Genomic DNA, 27091 nt, shown 5'->3' on the forward strand with positions numbered 1-27091 from the left:
ATTGGGAGACCAGATCCAGCTTTTATCCTTGATTTTATTCTCCAGGTCCTTCCAAAAGTTCCTATGACCCTCTCTCTGTGGAGTCGTTCGCTTCTTCCATTGCCATTGGCGCGAACCAAAATGCCCCAAACCAGGCTCTCCTCCAAACCCCTTCCACCCAAACGTGGAATCACCGCTTCGGAATCAAGCCTGAAACCAGGTCAGCAAATCACTGAATACAGAAAGATTGTCTCTTTTTGCTTCCGTTGCTCCAATCGTTAATCTCTCAGTACGATCATTACACAACTTTACGCTCTTCACTTTTAGTTTTATGGCTCACTTTTTCCTCTTTGTCCAGGCCCTGAATCTCCCGATGGAGTGTCTGGTCCAGAGATCCGCGTTTTTGTCCGGAAGAAGAGAGTTAAAAAGGCAGTGGAAGCATTCGAAGATGAGCTTAAGGCGGAACCTCTTCGCCAGAGAGTGAGGACATTGCATTTTCATTCCCTTTTTTTTTTCTGCTCTGTTGATTATTCTTTATGCTCTTTACGCCTTGTTGGCTAGTTGTTTGATTCTGGGTTTGTTAATTATTTTATCGTCACTTCTGCGATAAAATTACTGGGAAATTCTCTGTTTGTTTTTCTTTTCACATACTTGAATGGTAATATACGTGATATTTCTTTCATGTACACCACTGTATTTATTAAATACCAATCATCGTTTCTAAATGGGAAAAAAAAGTTTCTATTTTCAGTAATCTATATAATTATATTAAATTTGTACTAATATTTCCTAGGAAAATATGAAAGTTTATATTAATGTAAGTTTTATATGTGCGAGTATCATTTCTTTTTATTTTTTATTTAAATTCATTAGTCTTAGTTAACAGTGGCGGCACTACTTTGTACCAAATCATGATACCTTCCCCCCCCCCCCCCCAAAAAAAAAAAAAAAGAAAAAAAGAAAAGGAAAATCATGATGCAGATGATAAAATTTCTCAATATCAACTTTAAAATCGATTTCTCTTCTCATGCCATTCAAATGGGAAATCATATCATTAGAGTATTTTTGTGCAAAAAAATGCCATATGAATTATATGCTAGTGGCAAATTTATAATCACAAGCTACTGGTGGCCTCGCCTTTTTCTAGTTTTGAGCTTTTGAATTTAATTGAAGTCATATGAATTCCAGTAGTTAATCCAGTTAATTGTACAGGGAGTTAGTTGTCTAGAGAAAATGGATATCTGCCTCTCAACCAGTTAGTTTAATGCAGATTTGTGGCCTACCCGATATTGAAGACTTTGCATATGGGAAGTCCAAAAGTTCTTCTCAGTTTAGTAAGTTCCTTCTTTTTACTAATCTATCTTAATTAGAGATGGTGTTCAAATTTTTCTGGCCAGAGTGTTTTTTTTTTCCAATTATCCATGGGGCGTGCTCAAAGATGACACTAACAATTCTAAAAGAGTTATGCTGTTGACCCTACTACATTAGTCAGAATAGACATTATTCTGGTTAGTTTATGGTTTTTAACATGTTAAGGTTGGATAATAAATGCTTGCTTTATATTTTTCATTCTTTATGTTTGTGGTAATGAGACTGATGATAATATGAAAATTGGAGTTGTTTATTGTCTAAAAGACTGGGATTCTAATAATGTTTGAAAGTGCTATTAAGTTCTTCCTTCAAATTGGAGTTATCCTAGTAATTGTTTTTGCTCCTTCAAACAATTTTGAGAAGTACTAGATATCAGTTTATGGTTGCCAGAGAAGTATTCTTGGCCAGGTTTGTAAAAAATTGAGAATATAGGCAAGGCCAATGTGATCTCAGCATGAAAGTGGCTCTGTATGCAAATTTTCTCTCTCCCTCCCTCTGTCTCTCTCCATTTTACTTGATGCTTATCTCAAAATTTGTATACCACTAGCAGATTGTTGCATTTGGGACTTATTATTATGACTTTCAATTTGCAGAGTACTGAAAGGACTCAGATTCCTTCAACCATCCTTCAGTTTTTAGCGAAGTATCGGTTTACAAAATCTTTTTAATGTGAACCCATGATATGTTAAAACATTGCGGCAAGTGTCTGCTGGAAAATGCTGATTGTCAAGTTAGCAATCCATATTCTGCAAGTCTAAGTATTTTGATTTTGCATGATTTTAATTTTGAAATTATCAGGCTCCATTTGGCAAGGAAAGGAAAGAAGAAGGTTGAATATGGAGAATAGGGAATGTGCATGCGAGAGTTCCTCTCAAGGCACCCTTTTCTCCTCTCTCTTGATTCAGATTGTGAAAGTGGTTTTTTTTCTTCTACATTCTGCCCTTTGGTCATACCCTTGTCCTGACACACTGAATTTAATGATAAATTAAGAGGAAATAGTAGCATGAAGAGAGAGCAGAGACCCAAATCAAGGATCCATAATGAGCTATATGACAATAGGCGTGGTTGGGCCTACCTGTTCAACTCCAGGCTTACTAGTTCTTTTTTCATCTTTTCTTTAGTTTGCTTAGAAGTCCATGGCAATAAATGCTTTTTGACCCCTATCTCCCATGTGTTAGGTCTTTGTTTTCTCTATCTTGCGTCTTTATATTTGTATCCATGCATGCACATTAACAATTGTTGTGCGTATTTCCTTCTGATTATGTAACATGGTTATTTATTCTTTCACCAGTGGTCTCACTTCTATTCTTCTCCCACTTGCAAATTTTTCTTTGCAGAGATGTCAATAGCTGCTGCAGATGTGCCTTCAGTGAAAAGCAAAGCTGTGCCTTCAACTAAGCCAAAGTGTATATGATGCAGCAATGGTTCTTTATTTTCCCAAATTATTTTATTGCTTTAGGGAAATTATGATAGATGATATAGGTGATGTCATTGACATTGACATTGTTAATATTGACACATGGGATATGTCTAGAAATTGACTTATCATTGAAAGAGTTTCTAGCTGGTTCTCAATTATTTGAAATGATTGGGTATTTTATAATCACAAGTTACCAAACGAGTTAAAGCTGAGCCATGCAGATTTTTTTACTATCTACCGTGTGAATGCTGGTTGGCTGAAGAGGTGAATGCTGGGCTTATGTTTTCTTACTGGCTTTTAATGCTTTTTGTTGAATGTTCCATGTGTGACAAAATCTATTATTCAAACAGAAACAGATAATCACTTGTTTTCCCTATTGAAAATGCATCTTAAAAGAGAGAATTACCAGTATAAAATTGGCATTTATATGTTTTTCAAGAAAACCAAAAAGCTTAAAGTTAACATAATGCTTACAAGGAACAGGATAATGCAACATCAAAAGCTTCTATTTTATCTAGGGACCACTCTCCCTCCCAACCTGGATGGTAAAGATTGAGGAGAGATTACGTGATTCAGATTTTGTGTTGGTCAATGGCCTTTGGGACACTGAACCAGCTCCATACCAGTGTTGCAGCTCCTGATTGTTGTACTAAGTAACCTGTATTGCAAAGTGATATTCATTACTTAAGACGTGAAATTTTCTGGCTGTTTAATATGACTCCTTCTAGGAACAGATGTGTTCTAACTTGAGCATGGAGTTGTGGCTTATAAAACAGTGATGATGTATTTTGGAATTATGCAATTTATTGAAATCAAAAATAAAAATCAGGAGAAGTTAAGAAAATGGAGAAATCAAGACATTATAAAAATTACAAGAGGTTTGGACTGCCAATCCATTCTTTCAACACATATAGTAAACCGGTGCATTATTTATTTAAGCCAGCCCTTAGAGCTATGAAAAATAAAAATTTCTCTCTGAGGAATCCAACCATAGCTCCAAGAACTTGAACTTTTCAAAAACAATAGTTTGTTTCTCCTATTCAGTAATTATGACAATGTTAATAGAAGAGTCTAAAAATGAACTTCAGTCATTTATTCTTGTGTTGGGAAAAGAAAAACATGAGGAAATATGGCCAAATTGGGTGTTCAGATGATTTCTGTGAATAGCTTTATTTCATATGGGGTTTTGTGGCCTGAGACATGTCATGACTGATCAAGCTCTGGAGGCATCAACTAGTGTGTATATGTTGCTTTACTCTCTGTTATGTGCATTTAACTCATGCTTTGAGTTCATTTTCTAATATAAGTAATTCCTCCTTTTATTAACTCTGCAATGCATGAAAGCTGCTGGTGACCCCATGGTTATGAAGCTGAGACACTGTATTTCTTTTCCTTTTTTTTTCCTTAGGTGGCATATGTGTCGTACTCATAAATAGATCATATATTTTCCGTCATAGCATGTCAGGAGCGTAGGAATAGGCAAGTAATCAATTCTTGGTGGATTTCTACTATTTATGCTGATTAAGTTTTAAAGTTAGTCACTGAAGCATCTATTTCATTATTTTCTGTTTGACCAAATATAAATATGGTGTTTTTCAAAACAATTTAATTTGGACGGGGATAGTCATCTAAATGGAGTGGCTTTCCATGTAGACTTCTATGGTTGAAGTGACTGTTTGACCTATTCAATTGTCCACTTATAAACCTCACTGGTGCTGTACCCTGGTGCTTGATTTTGCCATTTATCTTGTTTTACTACATACCCTTCCTGTCAAAATGGAATTCTAATAAAGGTTTGGTATGTCTTGTTTATTTTCTGATGCTTAAAAATACTTGAAAAAGTTCCTGACTGTTTTATTTGATTCAGCTGAACCACCGGCCAATTGGGAAAAGATTCTTGATGGAATTCGTGAAATGAGATCCTCTGAAGGTGCACCAGTAGACACCATGGGATGTGAAAAAGCTGGCAGTTCTCTTCCTCCCAAGGTATTACCTTCTTTAGTCTGGTGTTCTATAAATTCAAATGCATTTGAGTTGAAAATTCATTCTTTAAGTTTTCATTCATATTGATCAGCATGCTTGATTAGATGAAAAACAAGCTTCTTCTGGTCTTAATAGATATGATGGCAATAGTTTGTTCTTGAAAGGAATGTGAATTTATTGGCCATTCTAATGGCTGTAAGAATTTCTAGGATATCAGGATCATCATTCGTACAGCTTGACAATGGTCTTGCCACATGAAGCTGGGTGTCTGCTGCAAACTTGTTATTGACAAAAGGACAGGCTTTTAGACCGTAGAAGACCACATTTTGCAAGAACTCATTTTTAATACATTGTTGTTTGTAATAGTACGACTTGGAACCCATTATTACCTCATGGATAATCTTCTGAATTCTCTGATCCCAAATAGTGGGATAAAGGCTTTATATGTTGTTGTTGTTGTCATTGTAACCTTCTCAATTCCCATCCATTGGAAAGGGGGTTGGTCTACTGTTATTCACTATTCTGTTTATTTTATTAGACAAGAGTGTTTTATGCTTTCAGTGGGGTGAAGTAGATGGGTGAAGCTTGGTGCTGTTTGATTACTAATGATTTGTCTTATTTGCTTTCATCAGGAAAGAAGATTTGCTGTTTTGGTATCTTCACTTCTTTCAAGCCAAACCAAAGATAATGTCACCCATGGCAAGTTTGAAAACACCATTGTTCTGAAAGATATTGAGGATTTCTTCGCCCCCCAGTTCTCCATTTCTAATTCTTCTGTGTTGCCTAGTTGCTCTGCACTATGTTGAAATAGTATTAATAAGTGCTTACTAGTGCAGGAGCTATTCAGCGTCTCCTTCAAAATGGTCTACTTACTCCAGATGCCATTGACAATGCTGAGGAAGCCACTATTAAGGGCTTGATTTACCCTGTACATTTCTCTGCAGTCACTTGATCCTGTTGTGTAAAAGTTGCTTGTTTGAGTAACCAAAAGATTTGATATGACATTATAGGGAAATTTTTTCAACAAAAGCATTTAACTTCTGGCTTCTTACTGTAGTTATCCTTTGTTGCAATTTTGTTTTAATATTGTTACTTAGGAATCTTGTATCAATTTTTTTTATTAGGTTGGGTTTTACCCTAAAAAGGCCAGCAATTTGAAGAAAATTGCAAGAATATGTCTCACAAAGTATGATGGAGATATTCCTAGTACGTTGGAGGAGTTACTCCTACTTCCAGGGATTGGCCCAAAGATGGCTCATCTGGTAGGGATGAATAACGTTTGTTTGTTTCCTTTAAACAGGCAGCGGGTTTGATGATAATTGATTGCATGGATTTGTATAGGTTATGAATGTGGGCTGGAACAATGTTCAGGGGATATGTGTAGATACTCATGTGCATCGTATCTGCAATAGACTTGGGTGGGTGAAAAAGCCGGGAACAAAACAGGTACATCATTTTATTTATTCTCTTATTTACAAGATCAACTCTATTGTACCAATCAAGTTCTTATAATTTATGAATTCTTAGAAATTTTGAATTTGATATTTTAAACTTGGTTTCCTTTTTGATTTTATAACTGGACTGAAGCTAACACTAAAACGTAACATCCGGACTGGTACCTCTAAAAGCTTTTTGTGGTGAAAAACAGGTGATGGTAGAAGTTTTTTGTGGTGAAATAAACAATTTGCTTACTTCATAGATGAACAAAATATTGTTTAAGTATCTGTTTTAGCATGCCTAGGCCTGCTTGTAACAATTTTCCTTATTTCATAGCTAATAGTCTTCTCCAGATTGCAGCTGACCCCCTCCTCCCACTGCTTCCACCCTAGGCCTTCTTATAATTGACGACATTTCATATCTGACTGGTCCATTTGTATTTTTGCCAGAAAACTTCAAATCCTGAGGAGACAAGAGAGTCCTTGCAACTCTGGCTTCCTAAGGAAGAGTGGGTTTCAATCAACCCTCTTTTGGTATGTCTTGCTTACTCTAACTACTTCATATACATAGAAACATCTACATGGATTCTCATCCTATAATGGCAGATCAAGATGCTGCTGGCATTGGTTGTTAGTAGCAAAGGGATCTGCTGCTGGGAAAATACTGCTGCAGAGATTAGTGAAACAATTGCCTGGATGCCCTTAAGTTTCTTATATGGGTTGACCATTTAGGGGATTACACATTACAACTCTTCTTGAGGTTTGCCTTCAAGCAGAGCTGTATTCAGTTGGTTTTGAAATGAAAAACAAAAGAGAAGCTTAACATTGTTTGGCATGCAGTCACAGGCCGGGTAGGTTGAGAACACAGACACAGATCTATCGGCTGCTACTTGGCACGTGTAGTGCAAAGATGGCTCCCTATCTTGTCTTACCCCTTCACGTGTCTCAATTCATGGAGATAATGATTTGGGTGATGTCCTCCCAAATGATAAAGAATGGACAAATTTCTGAGTCCCTGAGGTTATTGCCATATGTAAAGGCGAATTCCTGCTTGACCCATGCAATAACTGTGTCGAAGCATTTAGTTTGCCCCCCATTGTGTTTCATCACCATCATTCGTCTGTGAAGTTAGAGACTTAAAGGCCATGCCATTGTCCTGCATTGCACTCTCATGGAATTGGATGCTAATTCATAAGCTTTCCTCAATGAACAGGTGGGATTTGGGCAGACCGTGTGCACTCCTCTTAGACCTAGGTGTGAAAGTTGCAGCATCAGTAAATTGTGCCCATCAGCATTTAAGGAGACCTCAAGCCCATCATCCAAGACAAAGAAGTCTGACCAAAGCAAGAAGCATTAATATGGTGTCGTTTTGAGGGGATGGAATTCTGATTTGCCCATTACCACTTCATCCTCAATTGCCATTGAAGACCAAAGCTATACAATTTTATTTTTGACAGTTCCATTCTTTGGTTGACCACTTTGTCTCATGGTGACCTCTTTTTTGGTATGGAACAAATCTCATTGCCCCTATACCTTGTTGAATATCAATTGGCAACTTAGATTTTTTATGGGACTTCGGTTAAACTTTGTGAAATTTGCAATTTATTTGATAGAAAGCTAACTAATTATGTAATTGTAAGTTAAGAATACAGGATAGGTGGCGCTGCTGGCGCAGCAATAGGACAAATTGCATACTTTTTTAGTGCTGAAAGCATTTTTGCTTTTGGATTACAGAGCAAGTGTGGCAGCAATTCATCAAAAAGAATGTAAGGAGCCATATTCCTGATGAACATTAAGGACCTTCAAAATGATCTCTGAAGCATTTGGTTGCATAAGATCCACATACTGTATACTACATGTATATAACCAATTCAAAAGCAGTCACAATGAAATGGAAATGTAGAAGATAACAGTCGGAACTTGAGTTGATTATCAACAGTTAATAGCATAAACCAAAGGATCTACTGTGCTAAACTGATTGTAAAGAAAGAGTTTTCTTGCGCCATATCCAGTAATTTGCTCTCATTGGATCAACATGCTCCAAGAGGGAACAAACTGTTTTTGCCAAATCTGAATCTGATGAGTCTGGCACTGGAATCAAAGTCCCTACAGCATCTTTGAACTCTTGGCCTGGTTTAAAACCTTGACAGAGAAGATCCAAAAGTGTGTTCAGAGCAAAGATATAGTTGCTTCTTGAATGCAAAACCTTCCAACATACTCGAGACACTTCAGGATCATTTGTCCAAGACTGCATATCATCTTTGTAAAGGCCCCGGAGGTATCTCCATGGACTTTCATTCTCCGGTGCGGCCATAATGGCTTCCACTGCATAACGCACTTCAGATTCTCTCATGTTTTTCAGGCCTCCCAAGAGGGGGGATCTTGTCACAACAAAATATCTCTGTTAAAACATACAATTGTTCCGTTATAAGCTGGTCAACAGTTTCACAGTCCATAATTAGCTCTATATATGCAGGCATACAATTATGCCTGCACACCCACATCCACTATGTACTACATATATACATGAAACGAAGGCAGTAAATAAAGGTACAAATCATGCATGAGGCTTGCCTTCATCATGTCCTGGGGGCAAAAGCTGTTCTGCTTGTTACCATATGAAGGTTGGAATTCAATTCAAATTTGTTGATGAATAATTCAAGCACGTTCAGAAGCCAGAATTAGTCGTAACTTTTCAGCTAAATTTAAGAACAGTTCAGGAACATGGAGAAGAAGAAAACAAATAGAAATAATAGAAAATAAAGAAAGGTTTGGAAACAATTAACCAAAAATAAGTAACTTGAATATGGTAGGTATTTTTGGATTATTTGTGTTAATTGGAGATGCAATCAAATTACTTAATCATGACAGTGTAAATTTTGTGGTAATTCTGCACATTGTACAATTTTTGAAGAATTTCATGGAATGAAGCCAACGAAATCAGCATGTTTTACCAAGGACATTGGAATTAATGGCGGAAATGATCAGATTACTGTCACATTACTCACAGCTCTCTTTTCTTGGTAAGCATTTGTCATGGGATCCTAATGTAATGTAACAGACTGAAATGTTATGAATCAATCCGTTTTGACAGCATACTGTAACTACCAGATGCTGAGACTTTTGTTCATACCTGATTCCAAGCAGAATTGTTGAAAATGTCATCTTCAAGAAGCTTCTGACAATAGGCAAGTTCATCTTCCCAGCCTCCTAATGCCTGAAGAACCCACTGCATGGAAGCACCTATTCTCAAATCTCCACCACTTATACATTAATTACAAAAAGCCAAAACACTGTACTTGTGCATAAAAATATAACCTCCATTGACCATTCAAATTTTCAATAAATGCACACACCATAATGAAAGATATTCAAGCATAAAGAAAACTGCAAACCTGCCTATGGGACCAGGCATGGTAATTCTTAGCATCTATAGAGAAAATCTTCCTGGTGAAGTCAAGCTCTTTGCTCATAGCATCAGTTCCCAGTTTCTCCGCAACCCAGCGCCTATGATGCCTGCATCAATCAATTTTATTCAGAATAATGGATCTTTATCTAACTGTACTCATTAATAGCTCAAGAACATCAAATCAACCAACTTTACTCCCCATCACCAGTGTTCTGCTCCCTCAAAAGAAAAGAAAAGGAAAAAGAATAACAATAATAGCCCATTAGAAACTATTTCAAATCCAGCAAGATGCACTAACAGTTTCCATAGAGCACATAAGAATGCACCTATATTCACTAGCTGTGTCAATGAACAACCCAGACATAAAGAAAAGGGCACAAATGACTCCAATTCCTAGAGCTTGTAATGATGTAAGTAATATAAAGAGAAGCATAATAGTTGACAATTTTAATCAAATCAAAAGCTTGTAAATGATGTAAACAATCTAGAGAGAAGCATATGTAGGCAATTTTTACCAAATCGACATACTGGCAGATGTACAAAAGCATGCCATATGCTGGACAACAGTCAACAACATTGACTTTGCAGTCACCCTGACTTGAACAATTACACATTTTCCATAAAATGTACAAGATACAGTTAGATAATTTTACTGGGCTGTTTTTGGATATCAGGAACAGAGAGGAAGAGGAAAAGACAATTGCTTTCCTTCATTTTGTTTCTGTGGTTATCGCTGGAAAGTGCAAGTCACATCCCATTTTGCTCAAAACTTTTCCTGCAATTATACTTGGTTATGTAACACAGGAAATTTTAGGTTCTTTGGTCAACAACCTTCACATCCCATGCACAATTTCTTTCTTATTTCCCTCTCCTTTACATCCTATTACTCAAAAGGCACATTCCTATTGACGTTTCCAAAATCTACTGAAGCTAGTTTTTAATTATTTGCATACATTGTTATCCTGGATGGTGGCTGTTCAAGATAAAAATGGGACCAAGCCACAATCCCAAGGTCTAGGGGTCACCAGGTACCACTAGGCTAATGAAGCTGAGGAGAAAACTAGTATTTTTTAAAACACCTTGCATACAGGTCAAACTAGGAAAAAAAGACCTCCAGAAATAATAGGCTAAAACTGGGCTTCAAATGTACTATTCTAAAAATTCTCTTTTCTTCCATATCAGAGACAGCTTATCTTACTTTTATTGTTGTAATATTGTTTTCACTACTTGGTATTGATCAGAGTGAAGGGGGTCAAGGGAAAAACAGAATGAAAGCAGCATCTCACCATATCTGATAGTTTTTTGAGTTGTTATCAGCTATGCGTTCAACAAAATCGAGTTCATCATGTAAGTCGGCATTCAACGCCTTAAGTATAAGACGCCTAAACTGCCATACCTACAAAAATATGATAAAAGTTAGCTTGACTTCCTTCAAATTAAGTGAAATTATATGCATGAAAACAAAACAAATTACAATGCTTGCATTACTGATATGGTAATAGGGTACCAATGTAATCTACTGCGTTTTTGCTCTTCTTTAAACCATGCACCGGGGGAGAAGGGGGGGGAGACAAAATAGGCATATATTTACAGTTATATGTACAAATCATCCAGGAAGGATAGAAGAAACTCTAAACAAGGACCATCCACAGAGAAGTAGAAAATAAAATCAATGGTGATTCCTTTTCAAAAAGTTAAGGAGAGCTCTATTCTTCCAAAATCCCTACCATTTTGTGGCATCACAGGACCTTAGATAACGTGACAAGGGGCCACACACCACACTGTGTACTTCCTACTATCACAAGCTCCATCCTAAAAGAAATTACTATTAGATGTGATCAATACAAAACGTTATATTACCCATATGACACTAGCTCCAGTTAATGCAGGACATGAAATTCTCCCCAACCCAATCATGTGACGCCTCCATTACACAGGCTCCCACTCCTCCAGGGAGAGGAGGGGCCCATCCTAGATTCATCCTACCTTGACTTCGGAATCTTGAATGTGGCTCATAACAATGGTATAGGAATGTTGCAGCTAGATCTCACTCAGATACCAATGTGTCACAAATTCACATCCTAATGATCAACTGAGGACCCCAAATGCCCCAAGCCTGTATGAGAACAATGAGTAGCCAAAAAACTGAGAAATCCCGAAAGGGCAAAAGGAAAACCACAGGTGTCTCCCACTAGATAATATTGAAGACAATGGTTAAGAGCCTAATTGCTGCTACGTGAGAATCACCAATCTAACACTAACTGCTCCTCTTCATTATGTTATTCAAAGCGAGGATTACCCCTAGGTCAACAACAACAAAAAATTACCTTTTTGGTTCACACATGAGAGCTTTTTTTCTTGGAAAGTGCACAACTAAGCAGAATGGACCGGGAGTCAACATTACTATTGTTATATGTGAACAGCTCCTGGCACAGGCATAAGGTAGAGTTGGTTTTGCTTGTGTTCTCATCTGGCCTGGGTACAATTTCTTCACTTTATGCTAAAAATAATATGTAGAAGAAAATATAGAACAGCCAATACAATTACTCATTCCAACTCTCTTGTTTGATAAGACAAATGGAAATGGAAGTTCCCTTTCTACTTGAAGGTAATCCTCTGATCGAGGTAATAAATTTCCATTTAATTGGAATTTGCTATATTGAATCAAAAAGTAGGAAAATGTCACTAAATCCCTTGAGGTTAAGTTTCAGAGACTAAAAGTACTGGCAAGCTTTCAAACTGAGTTAACATAGCTTCAGCAAGTTAACACACTCAAATCACCTATTCATCTCTTTGCCTCAACCATCCTCACTGCCTAACTACCTAAACACCCACAGACCACCTACAGACTTTTTGCACCACCAAACTTGTCCCCACACTTCCAGCGGCCAGAACCAACCATCCAGCCACCGTGATGAACACTCCCTGCAAATACAACCACCAGCAAAATCCCACCACCGTGCTCCATTGAAACCCACAATTATCACTCTGGCTACCCTTCACTGCTCGATTAGCCCACTTCCCTTATCTCTAACCCCTTCCCCGCCAACACCGACGCCCCTTGCCATGGCCAGAAACATTCAAACCACCGCCACCGCTAAGCAACCTAGCCGAGGAAACCTATAATTTCAAGTTTTGCAATATGCATGTACAAATGTTAGAGCAACAAAATAGCTTAACGGAACTATACCGCGGCAAAATTGAAAATGAAAGGAGCCCTACTTCAACCCTGCCCCAATTTCACATTTTCCAGATTGTTTCCACAGAAATAAACAGGAGAGAGAGAGAGAGAGATGAATCACGGTGTAGTTTCCGGGGTTCATGGAGATGGCTTCGGCAGTGAGTTGGAGAGAGCGAGGAGAGCGCTCGTCGGCCAAGTAGACGCCTCGGAAGTAGTCCATGGTCTCCGCGAAGTCTTCCCTGTAAGCGATGGGAACGACCGGATTCGGGCCGTCGTCTTGGGGAACCGGAGTGACGTCCGACCACTCCGGTCTCCGGCTGAACGGGACTCTTCGGTCTTGCTCTTCCTCCGACGAAGACGATTCCATGATCTGATCGGAGCTGGGAGAGTGATCACTCTTGAGATCTAGACGTATTCGTCTGGTCCTCCCAGTTGCCCCTTCAGTTGCCCATATGATTCCCTCCCCTGCTCCCACTATCTCTCCTGCTCACACCATTGGATGCTTGGAACTGCATCTTAATGCTAAATTGCACTTATCTCCTCAAAATTTGATAAAATTCTGTAATCTTTAACTATTTTGAGAAATTACAAAGACAGCCCACCTTAAAAATAAAAATAATTATTTTATCTATTTTTTCTTTCCTTATCTCTCCCTTTTTTTAATTATAAAAAATAAAAAATATTGATAGGCTTGTTATTAAACAACCAACATTAACTGTTAAACATTATCATATTATTCATATGTCATATTTAACTGTTCTACCAATTATAGGGAGCCATTAATTGTGGTCAATCAACTAATTACTAATTTTATTTTTTTACTTTTCAAGACATTAAGAAAATAATAAAAACACATATCAACCATCACAATCTAAAAACTGTCCAACTTAGTTAAACCTAGCAATGATTGGTTAATTAGGTTTATGGCAAAAGGCTTAAAAATGCCATTTAATTTTGAGTAAATGGTCATTTGGCCCATTCAACTTCAAATTGATCTATTATATTCATTTATTTTCAATTTTATAACAATCACACACCTGGGGTCTAATAAGAATAACGCGTGAAATACATGATCAATTGAAGTGCGCGAAGGTAATACCATCATTTTCTTTTTCCTTATTCTCAACGCCAGCGATCTCTTATATTTCTCCTTGTCGTCGACAGACCTCTTGTCTACCCCGCCGTCGACCCTTCGCCTTTATCAACTTGACCAACCTCTTGTATTTTTCACTCTTGACCTTATGAGAGAGCATTCGATTATAACCGACCAAACCATCAACTTTTTTACCAACCGAACCGAACCGATAGGATACGCTAAACCGAAAAATCGAAACTGAAATAACCGAACTTCACTAAAACTTACCGAATGAGTAAGCATAATCGGAGGGAGAAAGAGATGCAGCTGGGGCGGTGTCGACCTCTGCATAGGAAGGAAACGAAATGCCGGAGACAAAAACGAATGACCAGCCTTTATTCGGTTCGGCCCTTCATCTTCGACTTTCATGTAGCCATGAGATAGAGAGATAGAAATAAACTGTCTTAAGGCAGCGGAAAAGGAACAACGGTCATGAGGAAGCGGGAGAGAGGTGAGGGACCAACTGGCGCTGGTGAGGCCGGAAGGAGGGGGTGATGGACCGATCAGCGCTGGTGAGGCCAGAGGGAGGAGGCAACAGACTGACTAAAGCTGGCGCGAGAGAGAAATAGAAAAATGGGATGTCTAACGTCCATGAGATTGAGAGTTTTGGGGCGAGAGAGAGATAAGTTTGGGGAGAGGGGTTAGGGGTGATGGGAACAGAAAGTGTCAGGGTCACGTGGGTGAGGTGAGGAGGGAAGTAAACCATGGGAGGCGTGACTCGTGAGGGATAGAGAGAATAAGTTTGTGTGGGGGGTGGGGGGAAATCGTGGGCAGTAAAATAAAACCGTGGCAGTAAGGGATGGGCGGTAAAGGAAAATAGTGGGCGGTGGAAAAAGAATTCGGTTATTTCGGTTAACCGAAATATCCAAAATTCCTTATAAATTTAACTGACCCAATTTTTAGTTACTTAATTAACCAAACCGAATCGACCGATTTGATCGGTTCAGTTCGGTTGGTTCGGTTAAACCGAAAAAATGCACACCCTTAGTCGACCTACCATGGCCACTATTTCCTTGGCACCGACCAATCTTGGTCTCGTATTCCTTACTGTTGAATCGACGATGGCACCGAACTCGTGCACAACACGTTGCCATGTGAAATGTGTGATTGTTTTAAAATTAAAAGTTCAAAGGCATGATAGGTCTACTTTGAAGTTGATGGAGTCAAATGGCTTAAAGAGCAAAGTTGAGGGGTATATTTATATCTTTGCCTTAGGTTTATTGTTGGTAGAATTACAAATGAGTCGAGTTGTTTGTGAACGGCTTGGTGTTCAGTGCAACAAACTCATTCAAATTTGTTCGTTAAAGTAAATGAACCAAGCTTGAGCATAACTTTAAACATCGATTTATAAACGAGCTAAATTTGAGTTTAGTAAATCTCGACTAGTTTAACCTTGTGAACATACTCAATTAGAGGTTTATGAATACTAATATATTTGATTAAAAACTTGTAAATATACTTAATTAAAAGTTTGTAAATAATTCGTGAACAAATTCATTTATAAATACATTAATATATTTGTTATATGTATTTCTTGCATCACCCCGCATGGGCCAGACTCGGTCCGATAGACCGGCCCAATCACCCAAGGCCAAGAAGGCCCGGACGACCTCGTCAAGGAAAGTCCAGCCTCCACCAAAAATCCGGAACTCGTAAAGCGAGCATATGGCGAGCTCCCGATAATCCCCCAACGAGCTCCAAGCAATCAACTAACGAGCTCCTGAAATATCCTCCAGATCGCTGGACCATCCAGGTCGCCGGCCTAAAACCTCCAGCTCGCATGAGTGGCAAAGCTGCTGAGAAGTCGGAGGTAGGGTCCGATCACTTTATCTGTAACAGCCCATGCCCCTCGTAATGAGGATCCCACTCCCGATCTTGTGAAGGCGATAAGAATTGTTTGTCCCCCATTATACAATCACTGTATTTTTATATGTTATCTGAATTGTAAAAGCCCCTCATATAAATGAGAGTCAAAGAGACCATGAGGGGCAGGGACAGGAGGAATAATCAGATACCGCCACTCTGAGAGAATAATCAAACTGCGGTCGTGGACTAGGCATCATTCTGGCCGAACCACGTAAAGATTCTGGTGTACACGCTTGGAATTTTGGGGGGTTTTTTCCTTTCTTCTCGGTATTTTTGGATTGACTCACCGCGGCCCAAAACGAATCACGGTCGGTCGAAATTGAACGTCGACATTTTGGCGCTAGAGGAAGGGGGCGCTCTGATCAATAGCCATGGCTAGAGGAAGGAATACTCGAAGTTCCGAGGCGGCGGTCGACCCACCTGAAAATCACCACGATCGACCACGAGACTTACCACCAAATGGAGGACCCGTTGCCCCGACAGTCGATACTCCTTTGTCGCCGCCCGCCGGAGACGCTCCCGGCATACCACCACGGGTCCCTGTCCAGCCTACTGTCCAAATCACTGGGACAGGGACGATCTGGGACTGGCAGCAGTGCCAGGAAGCATTGGAGAATACGGTAATGCAACTCGCTGACGCGGTCAGAATTCTGGCCCAAGCTCAAGCACGGGATGTCCACGATCCACTGGTGTCGCCTCGCAGGGTCCGCCAACCGCGGGAGGAGAGACACCCACCAGCGAAAGAGGATATCGGGGATAACTATCCGTCCCCAATTCACCGCTCCCCAGTCCGAGAAAGAAGTAGGCGATCGCAAGCCCAGCAATCAGTAGGACCGGACTCAACTGTGGAAGAGCTGTATCAAAGGGTGCGACAGCTGGAAGAACGACAAGGAGTCCGCAGCCAGAATAATGGCCATGGGGATAGGACGTCGTTCACCAGAAAGATTAAGCTCGAACCCCTGCCCCGGAGGTTTAAGGTCCCGAGCATGCCACAATATAATGGGGACAGCGACCCCTATGATTACCTGGATGCGTACAACGTGCAAATGGATCTACAGACAACCAGTTCGCTGGCTAAATGTCGCGCCTTCCCAGCAATCTTAGGAGACATCCCCCGAGCTTGGTTTAGGAGCCTTCCGCCTCGTAGCATCAACAGCTGGGAAGAGTGCCAACAGAGGTTCCTTAACCAATACAGGGCTCTAAGGAGGCAGCTCGCGCCACCTCGCCACCGTATTCCAGAAAGCAAACGAGCCACTGAGGGATTACATCGCCAGGTTCAGGAGCGAGGTGAGCAACGTCGAGGATCCCTTGGATGAAAGTATCCTAACGGCGATCTCCCCCGACCTCCGAAAAGATGGAAAGCTCTACGAGAGCATCTACCGAACCCCGGTCAAAGACCTGGGGGAATTCTATGAACGAGCTTCCAAGGAAATCCGATGGGAAGACGCCTTCGGGACGAAGAAACCCGTCGGGTTGAGAGAAGAAGCTGGGGGCTCCAACCAGAATAAGAGAAGGCATAACGGAGACGCCGGAAGAGAAGCTCGGGGGGAGCGCTCAAACAATGAAATGTTCAAGCGAGTTCAGAAGGCAGAGGGAGATGAGCGACCTCGTAGATCACAGCGCTTTGACAGCTACTGTGCCCTGTCAGACTCCCAAGAAAGGATCTTCGCCATCGAAAGGAACAAAGAGGAATTCGGGAAGCCCAACCCGTTAAGAACTCCAAACAAATTCCGAAACAAAGAAAAATTTTGCGCATACCACAACGAGGCAGGTCACAACACCTCGGAGTGCTGGGCCCTAAGGGACGCCATCGAAGATCTGATAAGAAGAGGTTGCTTGAAAGATTACGTGGTGCGGCCGACTAATCAACCAAGCCAGCCGCCGGTACAGCAGCAGCCCCCCACCGATGATGACCAATCACCGGTTGTACGAACCATCTACACGATCCATGGCGGGCCCCACCTCGCAGGATCCTCCCACAAATCCCGCGACAAATACATACGAGAGGCCAACCATGTCTTGCTAGCAAGATCGGGCGAATAGCCGGTTCCCGCGAAGCGGCCTAGGGGTAACCCAATCCCAGAGAAGATGTTTTTCTTGGAAGAAGACGCCAGAGACGTCCATTGGCCGCACAACGACGTACTCGTTATACGAGCCCAGGTCGGCAACTCCGAAGTGCGAAGGATAATGGTGGACACAGGCAGCTCGGTAAATGTAATGTACAGAGCATGCTTCGATCAGATGGGTTTGGGACCGGAACAGTTGAGCTCGTCCCCAGAGCCACTCTATGGGTTCACGGGGGACGCAGTGATTCCCGTCGATCGGATCAGCCTTCCCCTCACCATCGGGGATGCGAACCGTCAGGCCACTACTTTGGCAGAATTCCTAATAATTGACTGCCCCTCAGCATACAACATCGTACTCGGAAGGCCGGCGATGAACGACCTGGATCTAGTCACTTCAACCAGGTCGCTTACGGTGAAATTCCCGACCCCTGACGGTGTAGGGTGTGTACGAGGCGAGCAGTACCTCGCAAGACGTTGCTATGAGGACGCCCTGAAAATGGGAGCAAAGGGAAAGAAGGTAAATATCATCGCAAATGTCAGCCCGCGATCAACCGGCCAATGGGAGGCTAAACATGACCTGGATCCCCGCGAGGTCGACTGCGAAAAACCCACCGGTCCCATGGAAGAGCTCGAAGATATCTCAGTCAGCGAGGCAGACGAGAAAAGGCACCTCAAGCTAGGCAAGAGTCTAGCCCCCGAGGTAAAATCCCAACTTACAAATTTCCTTAAAGCTAACCTTGATGTATTCGCATGGAACCACGAAGATATGGTGGGAATCGCCCCAGAAGTCATGTCACACAGGCTTAACGTAGATCCAAGCTACAGGCCAGTGAGCCAGAAGAGGAGGCCAATGACTCCGGAGCGTTATGCCGCTCTTAAAGAAGAAGTGGACAAACTCTTGGCAAATAATTTCATCAAGGAAGCCCACTATCCGGTCTGGGTGGCCAACCCGGTCCTAGTAAAAAAGAAAAACGGGAAGTGGAGGACCTGCATCGACTTCACCTACCTGAACAAGGCCTGTCCTAAAGACAGCTTTCCTCTCCCCAGAATCGATCAGCTCGTGGATGCAACGGCTGGTCACCGCCTCCTCAGTTTCATGGATGCCTATTCAGGCTACAACCAGATCCCTATGAACCCCACGGACCAAGAGCACACATCGTTCATAACCGACCGGGGGCTCTATTGTTACAAGGTCATGCCCTTTGGATTGAAGAATGCTGGCACGACCTACCAGAGGCTGGTCAATACGATGTTCGAAACACTGATCAGAAAAACCATGGAAGTATACGTTGACGACATGCTGGTAAAATCCGAGCAAGTGACGGACCACGTTTCCGATCTAAGAGAAACGTTTGGAGTCCTCAGGAGATATCAGATGAAGCTCAACCCACTCAAGTGCGCATTTGGTGTAGCCTCTAGAAAATTTCTTGGGTTTATGGTAAACAACAGAGGCATTGAAGCCAACCCAGACAAAATTAAGGCTCTGCTTGACATGAGGTCGCCCGTAAGAAAGAAGGAGGTGCAAAGCCTCAATGGTCAGGTCGCAGCTCTGAGCCGTTTCATTTCAAAGGCAACTGACAAGTGTGCCCCGTTCTTCATGCTTCTAAAAAAGGAGAAAGACTTCAGATGGACAGAAGAATGCGAGTTCGCATTCCAACAACTAAAGGAGTACATGGGACGGGCCCCATTGCTCGCCAAACCTAAGGAGGGAGAGAGGTTGACCTTGTACTTAGGAGTATCCCAACAGGCTCTCAGCGTGGCCCTTGTTCGGGGGGAAGAAGGGGTGCAGCACCCCATTTATTACGTCTCCAAAAGCCTAATCGATGCAGAAACAAGGTACGCACCAATCGAAAAATTGGCTTACTGTCTAATAGTGGCATCAAGGAAGTTGCGACCCTATTTTCAAGCTCATGAGATCAAAGTCCTGACCAAATACCCATTGAAACAAATCCTCCAAAAACCAGATACCTCAGGCCGCTTACTAAAATGGTCTATTGAGCTCGCTCAATTCGACATAAAGTACAAACCAAGGACGGCGATAAAGGGTCAAGCGTTAGCAGACTTCATTGCCGAGTTTACTGGGCCAATTGACGAGGAGCCGGAAAACCTGAAAGGACCGTCCTGAGAACTATACGTCGATGGATCATCGAACGAACAAGGAGCGGGAGTCGGGGTTATGCTAATAAGCCCCGAAGGTCACAAAATCCTCTACGCCCTGAGGTTCGGTTTTTTGGCCACCAATAATGAATTCGAGTATGAAGCCTTATTAGCAGGACTCCGCCTGGCAAAGGAAATACGAGCTGAATTCTTGGAGATCTTCAGCGATTCTCAGCTAGTTGTCAACTAGGTACGGGGAGAATACCAGGCCAGAGACACGAAGATGGCAGCATACTTACAGAAGGTACGCGAACTTTTAGCCACTTTCAAAAAATATGAAATGCATCAAATCCCTCGTTCCTAGAACTCTCATGCGGACGCTCTGGCTCGCCTAGCAACTGCCCGGGACGCAGGATTCTTGGGGGACATACCTGTCAATTTTTTGGCCACCCCGAGCACGGAACAACGAGATGAAACGCTACTGATCACGGCGCCACAAAACTCATGGATGACCCCCATCTTGGAGTATCTGCAAGACAGGAAACTACCGGAAGACAAGCTGGAAGCACGTCGCCTGCGAGCTCAAGCTGCCCGATATTGCATCTACGATGATAGACTGTACAAGAGGGGGTTCTCAGCCCCGCTCCTGAGGTGCATTAACGGCACCGATTGTCAGGCTGTGCTAGAAGAAATTCATGTAGGCCACTGCGGTAATCATGCAGGGGCACTCTCTCTAGCACAAAAGGCCCTCCGACAAGGGTTTTATTGGCCCACCGTGAAGCAAGATGCCATAGAGACTGTCAAGAAATGCGAGAAGTGCCAAAGGTTCGCCAAGGTTCCGCGAGCTTCGCCGGCTTACCTGCAGCAGATGAGCAGCCCTTGACCCTTTGCCATTTGGGGCATGGATCTAATCGGGCCACTCCCCACGGCTCGCGGAGGATGCAAGCATGCTATAGTGGCAGTTGACTACTTTACCAAATGGGCAGAGGCCAAAGAGCTCGCACAGATCACCAGTGCGAAGACACAAGCGTTTACATGGGATAACATAATCTGCAGATTAGGAGTGCCACAGCAAATAGTAACGGACAACGGAACCCAATTCACCAGCGAGCAATTCATCCAATTCTGTTAGTCAATGGGGATTCAAAAGAGTTTCACCGCCGTTGATCACCCCCAGGCCAATTGGCAGGTCGAAGCAGTCAACAAAATAATCAAGCAGACCCTGAAGACAAAGCTTGAGGCTAGAAAGGGGGCCTGGGTGGATGGACTGCAAACAGTGCTATGGACCTATCGGACAACAGCCCGAAGTAGCACTGGAGAAACCCCATTCTCAATGGCGTATGGGTCGGAGGCTATGATCCCCGCTGAGAATAAAGTGGCCAGCCACCGAAGGGCCACCTTCAGCTTAGATCACAATAACGAGCTACTGGCGGCTAATCTGGACCTGCTCGAGGAATCAAGAGATGTAGTTCGCGTAAGGATCACCATTTATCAACAAAGGGTGGCACGATACTATAATAGGAAGGTCCGAATCCGACGTTACAACGTCGGAGATTAGGTACTACGCCTGGTACTCCTAGGAGCACGGGCGGCAAGCGATGGCACCTTAGGTCCTAACTGGGAAGGTCCATTTATCATCAAAGAAAATTTGAATAACGGAGCATATCATCTGGCAAACATGGACGGTCTCCCTCTCCCACGAGCTTGGAACGCAGAACACCTTCGCCCTTACTTCAGATAAATGTAATCGTTCTTGCCTATGCTCCATCTTTTTCATTACGAATGACTTTCATGATTCTGGTTAGAATTTATGAACTTTCATTGCACTTTATTCTTATTGGTATTCGATTGAATGCCCCCGTAACGAGGGGTCGAGAAGCCATGGTTTGCGAGCTGAGGCCTAAGTAACCTAGCCACAGCGCTACGGTCAACGGCTTAACCGAGCATTCACCTTGGTCTCTCCCTCAGGTCGTGGTTTGCGAGTTGAGAACCAATCATCTTGACTTTATGTCATGGTTTGGAACTTACTGAGCAACCACTTCCACAAGTAACCCCGAGCTTGGGTTCGCTAGCCGAGGTCATTTTATCTTGGCTTAAAGCCATGGTCTGCAACCTACCTGGGTGTTCCCTCTTAGTTCAAATAAAACTTGTAGAAGCCACTGGGTGTTAGCTGAGGCCGTAACGCGACCTACCTGGACACATATCTTGGCCGTACAAGTCAACAAGATAACAAGCCATGGTGTGTTAGCTGGGGTCACTCTATGACCCGTCTGAACATATAACTTGGTGGTACAGGTTGCGCTTTCACTAGCTGGGGTCCTCCTATCTTGGCTTAAAGCCATGGTCTGCGACCTACCTGAGTGTTCGCTCCCAATTTATTGAAAACTTATTAAAAGCCTCAACATGCCAGCCGAGGCCATGGCATAATCTCATATCCTAGCAAATTTTGCGTATTGGACCCTATCAGCTGAGGTCCGTCTTAACTTGGCTAAATAAGACTATTCGCGACCTACCAGGCACACGCCCTATAACGAGCTTCTCAGCCACTACATGTTAGACGAGATCACAAGGCCATCCGACTTTACATATATCTCGGCAAGGCTCTCGTTATTTCGTCAAAATATGCTGAACGGGGTTTCCTGGAAATTGCCTAAGTATGAGTGTTCGCGCTGATTATTACAACTATCATCAATGAGCTAGTTAAAGAGCGTTAGTCTACGAGCTGATAAAACTCCGGATCTACCTGAACCTATGTTCGAACAGTTCGTTATCAAGTTACATATTCAAAAGTTTCTTATCAGTGAATCTTTCAAAAATGTGGGAGCCTTGTTGAAATGATTTTCAAGTTATACCATGAAGAAGTTACTTTCAAGTCACCTCATCGAAATTGGTTCAAGAATCGTTATGCCAAAACCTCGTCAGAATTAACTTGAGTTCGCGAAGAAATCTGAGGCAACGTGCACAAAATGCCAATTTTTTTAATTAGATGAAGCTCACGTTACAAAAAAAAAAAATATACATGTGGGAATCCTAGCTAAGAGGGGCGGTTGGTTCTACAGGATCAACCTCGACAGGGCGAGCTTCAGTAGATAGGGTCGGTTGGAGATCGACCTCGACAGCCCCGGCTGGACAAACCTCGGCAACCTCCACAAGAGGCTCCTTGGCAGTCTCACCAAACTGAGCCGCGGCGACCCTGAATAGCTCGGCCTCGACCTGAGGAGCTTGCGTTGCGACCAAAAACGAGTCAAGGGGACTGGCATCGTCAGCATCTTCCGCGGCCTCAGCAGCATACCGAGCCACCTCCTCGACAGCCTGCGCACCAAAGAAGGAGAAATCCATCTCAGGATGGTTCACCCAAAGGGTGTACAGAAATGACGAGCAGGTGTCGGATCTGGTCTCTCTACGCGCAACGTCCATCTGCTCTCCGACCTCCGCCCTTATGTCGTCAATGGTCCTCTTGGCAAGCTCCTCGCATCGGACAACACGATCATCCGCCCGTGTCCGCTCGTCCTTTGCCGTCCTAAGCTCCGCCTCGGTTGATTTGAGTCGCTCTCAGCCCTCCGCAACTCCGCCTTCGCTCTATTTAGCTCGCCGGTGAGCCCGGAGTTGGCTTGCTCCCACGTGTTCTTCGACCTGCGAAGCTCCTCGTCGAGATCTTTATTCTTCTGGACCTCCATCCTCAAACGCGTCAAGCAACCCTCCACCTCCTTTTGAGTGGCAAGGAGCTCGACTTGGAGATCTTTCTTCTCGTCCGAGAGCTTCGTTATTTCGGCCTTTTGGGCGTTCTTCTCGTCCTCAAGCTTCGCTATTTCGGCCTGACGGGACATGCTCACCGACTGAAGTTGCTCCTCAAAATCTTGTACTGAGCTCGGAGCTTCACGGCAGTAAGAGAAGTCTGCGAAAGAAGAAATGTTAGCTCATTAAAGAGTAGGCTAAGGAACCAAGGTACGAAGAATTCCCACTTACCACCAGGCTGTGACGGGCCACAAAATCACAAAGGGGGATTCCCTTTAACTTCGGGTCGTCGAAGGGCTTCGAGTTCGGACCCAGGAAGTCGGGCACGGAATCCAGGAGGGGACCAACAAAGACCCCTCTTAGCAGGGCCGCCAGGGTCAGCTCCTTCTCACGGACCCTGACCCGTTTGGCCCTGATATCCTCCCCCTGTTGCAGCTGGTCCGACCTCCGTTTTGAGCTGGCGGCAGGAGCGTCTCGAACCTCCACTGCGACCTCCTTCCCACGGGCTCTACTCGAACCATGGTCTCAGGAGGCAGGGGGTCGATGCCCCAGCTGCAGATGAGCTTGCTTTGGCTGTTGGGGCTGACGGGGCAGAGTTCTTTGCCACTGCTCCTGCTGCCCCCCCCCGCGGCTGTTGGGTTTACTGCTGCTGAGGGCGTGATTGCGGCTGCGGCTGCTCTGACCTGCCATCTCGCGAGCTATAGCTCGGGGTCATGGAGGACGTAGTGCTCGACCTCGCCCTAGGACGCTTCGGTTGGAGGAGCTCGAGATCAACCATGTTATCGTCTTGGTCGGCTTCCCCTCTTGAACTGTTCGGTTTGGCGACCTGCAAGCCAGAAGGGAGAATCTCCGTACCCAAGTCCCTGAAATGATCTCCCTCGATAGTCTCGGTGCCAAGAGGAGGGGCGAGCTCGTATTCGCGAAGTAGCTCGTCCGAAAGTTCAAGAATTTCCGAACTCGACTCCGCAGCCACAAGTTTGCCAAGGATATCAGTCTCCTCGGCCGATAAAATCGGTTTCTTCCCCCCAAAATCTGCATCAAAGCGTGAGCAAGTTAAAACAAGCACTCTCGAAACAAAGGAAAGATTTATGAAGAGCTTATATTCTCTTACCAGGGGTCAGTGCGAAGCTACAATTCCTAAGTAGAGAAAGGGAAGGGCAAGACACGAAGAACCAACTGGACTTGTAATCACCCACGTTGGACTTCCCCTTTGCTTTACCCTGAGGAAGGGCGGCCTTGTACGGGGAAGGACGAGCCGCCAGGTAATACAGCCCGTTCTTGGCATTTTTGAAAGAAAATAAAAATCTTATCAGTTTTGGCGAAGGGAGATGAAGCTTATTTATAAGGAATAAGACGGCCAAAGAAGTGAGTTGGGTATACGAATTCGGTGTTAGTTGAAAGGGGGCGAGCTTGACGTCGTTCAAAAGGGCAATAAGGTACGGGGCTACTGGGAACCTAAAACCGGACTCGAGGTGTTGGGGGCTAATAGCTACGAAATTGGCTGGCGGGTAGGCTGCATGGGAGCTCGAAGTAGGGATGTATATTCGGCAGGTCCTGGGGAGACGAAACTCCTGAGCACAAGTCATCACCTCGTGAGGCTTGGCCTTGAATGAGAATCTCTTGAAGACCGCAAGATCAACACTCCCACCAGTGATCTGATCTTGAACCTTCAGCTCGGTTTCCGAAGAGGTCGGGACGGCGACCTCCCTGCACCCCGAGCTCGCACCCTCAAGATTTTGGCTCTCCATAATGAGACAATCTTCAGAGTTCGAAGTGTCGTTTTCTCCTAAGATATAATTGCAACACTTTTGACCTGAATTTCCACGGTGTTGGTCGGACATCTACAAAGGAAAAGAGAGAACAGTCAGGTCGCAAGTCGCGAACCAGACCTCAAGAATCTCGAAAAAACCCTAAAACATCCCCTAGGTCTTCCAGGCCGAGCGCTTCGCAAAGGGGTACCGCCTAGGGCGGAGGGGCTGCAGCCGCAAGCCCGGTGTTCTATGAAAAGCTAATCCTAAGGTCATTGGGCCCAAAGGCCCAGCAAACGCCAATCTAAATCATGTCGTTTCTCCAAAAATGAGAACGACATCGATCGACAAAGCCAGAGAAACCACCGACGGCTAACCAACGGTGGACGGCCTCACAAGAAGAAAAAGAAAGTCACGACAAACTTACCTAAAAGCTGCGCCTAACGTCTGAATGGAGACTCGTACCAAGCACCAGACGAGAACGATAGACGTCTGAAAGCACGGCGATAATGGAGGCCTCGAGAGAGGAAAGAGAAAGCAGGGAGGCAAAGGTTTGAGGGAGTTTCAAAATAGCGTGAAAGAAGAAGCGGGTGGACACTCCCCACTATTTATGCTGACGGCCTGGTCCATCCCAACCGTCGGATCAAATGACGACTTATCACATGCTCCGCATCCAACGGCCGCACAATAGCTTGTGGGTCCCACGGGCGTAATCATGCGCATAAATGAGGGGGGGTGCGCATTAAATGCGCTCCTACAAAGCGTGCTGCGTGGAACGACGAGACTTAAAGTAATTGGGCAGAAGTCGGAGGGATGGAAGAACAACTGGCACGCGTCAGTTTCCAGCACGAAGATCGTGCCGCGAACTGGGGGGCTTATGTTATATGTATTTCTCGCATCACCCCGCATGGGCCAGACTTGGTCCGATAGACCGGCCCAATCACCCAAGGCCAAGAAGGCCCGGACGACCTCGTCAAGGAAAGTCCAGCCTCCACCAAAAATCCGGAACTCGTAAAGCAAGCATATGACGAGCTCCCGATAATCCCCCAACGAGCTCCAAGCAATCGACTAACGAGCTCCTGAAATATCCTTCAGATCGTTGGACCATCCAGGTCGCCGGCCTAAAACCTCCAGCTCGCATGAGTGGCAAAGCTGCTGAGAAGTTAGAGGTAGGGTCCGATCACTTTATCTGTAACAGCCCATGCCCCTCGTAATGAGGATCCCACTCTCGGTCTTGTGAAGGCGATAAGAACTGTTTGTCCCCCATTATACAATCACTGTATTTTTATATGTTATCTGAATTGTAAAAGCCCCTCATATAAATGAGAGTCAAAGAGACCATGAGGGGCATGGACATGAGGAATAATCAGATACCGCCACTCTGAGAGAATAATCAGACTGCGGTCGTGAACTACGCATCGTTCTGGCCGAACCACATAAAGATTCTGATGTACACGCTTGGAATTTTGGGGGGTTTTTTCCTTTCTTCTCGGTATTTTTGAATTGACTCACCGCGGCCCAAAACGAATCACGGTCGGCCGAAATTGAACGTCGATAATATTTATTTATAAATATATAAAATTATCAAATTTTAAATTATTATAATAATATAATTAAATTAATTAAGTTATAATAAACTCGACTTTGAGTTTTAGCTTGTATTAA

General features: G+C 43.6%; 2 protein-coding genes across 2 annotated transcripts; one reads left to right on the top strand and one right to left on the bottom strand.

Annotated features, from left to right (window-relative positions):
• Window positions 1–22: 22 nt before the first annotated feature.
• LOC127811498 (endonuclease III homolog 1, chloroplastic-like) lies at window positions 23–7762 on the top strand. Its single transcript, XM_052351421.1, has 11 exons — window positions 23–199; window positions 338–459; window positions 1250–1313; window positions 2688–2756; window positions 4638–4756; window positions 5386–5452; window positions 5590–5681; window positions 5878–6015; window positions 6095–6199; window positions 6640–6723; window positions 7403–7762. The coding sequence occupies exons 1-11, from the start codon at window positions 64–66 to the stop codon at window positions 7544–7546; spliced, it is 1140 nt and encodes a 379-aa protein (XP_052207381.1). The 5' UTR covers window positions 23–63; the 3' UTR covers window positions 7547–7762.
• A 224-nt stretch (window positions 7763–7986) lies between these two features.
• On the bottom strand, window positions 7987–13276 carry LOC127811499 (protein farnesyltransferase/geranylgeranyltransferase type-1 subunit alpha). The gene is made up of 5 exons (XM_052351422.1): window positions 12901–13276; window positions 10885–10994; window positions 9585–9705; window positions 9323–9418; window positions 7987–8590 (listed from the first exon to the last, which is right to left on the bottom strand). Exons 1-5 carry the CDS (start codon window positions 13144–13146, stop codon window positions 8159–8161), a joined length of 1005 nt encoding a protein of 334 aa, XP_052207382.1. The 5' UTR covers window positions 13147–13276; the 3' UTR covers window positions 7987–8158.
• Window positions 13277–27091: the final 13815 nt, after the last annotated feature.

Source organism: Diospyros lotus, chromosome 10 (genome assembly GCF_014633365.1).
Source record: "Diospyros lotus cultivar Yz01 chromosome 10, ASM1463336v1, whole genome shotgun sequence".
Taxonomy (NCBI): Eukaryota; Viridiplantae; Streptophyta; class Magnoliopsida; order Ericales; family Ebenaceae; genus Diospyros; species Diospyros lotus.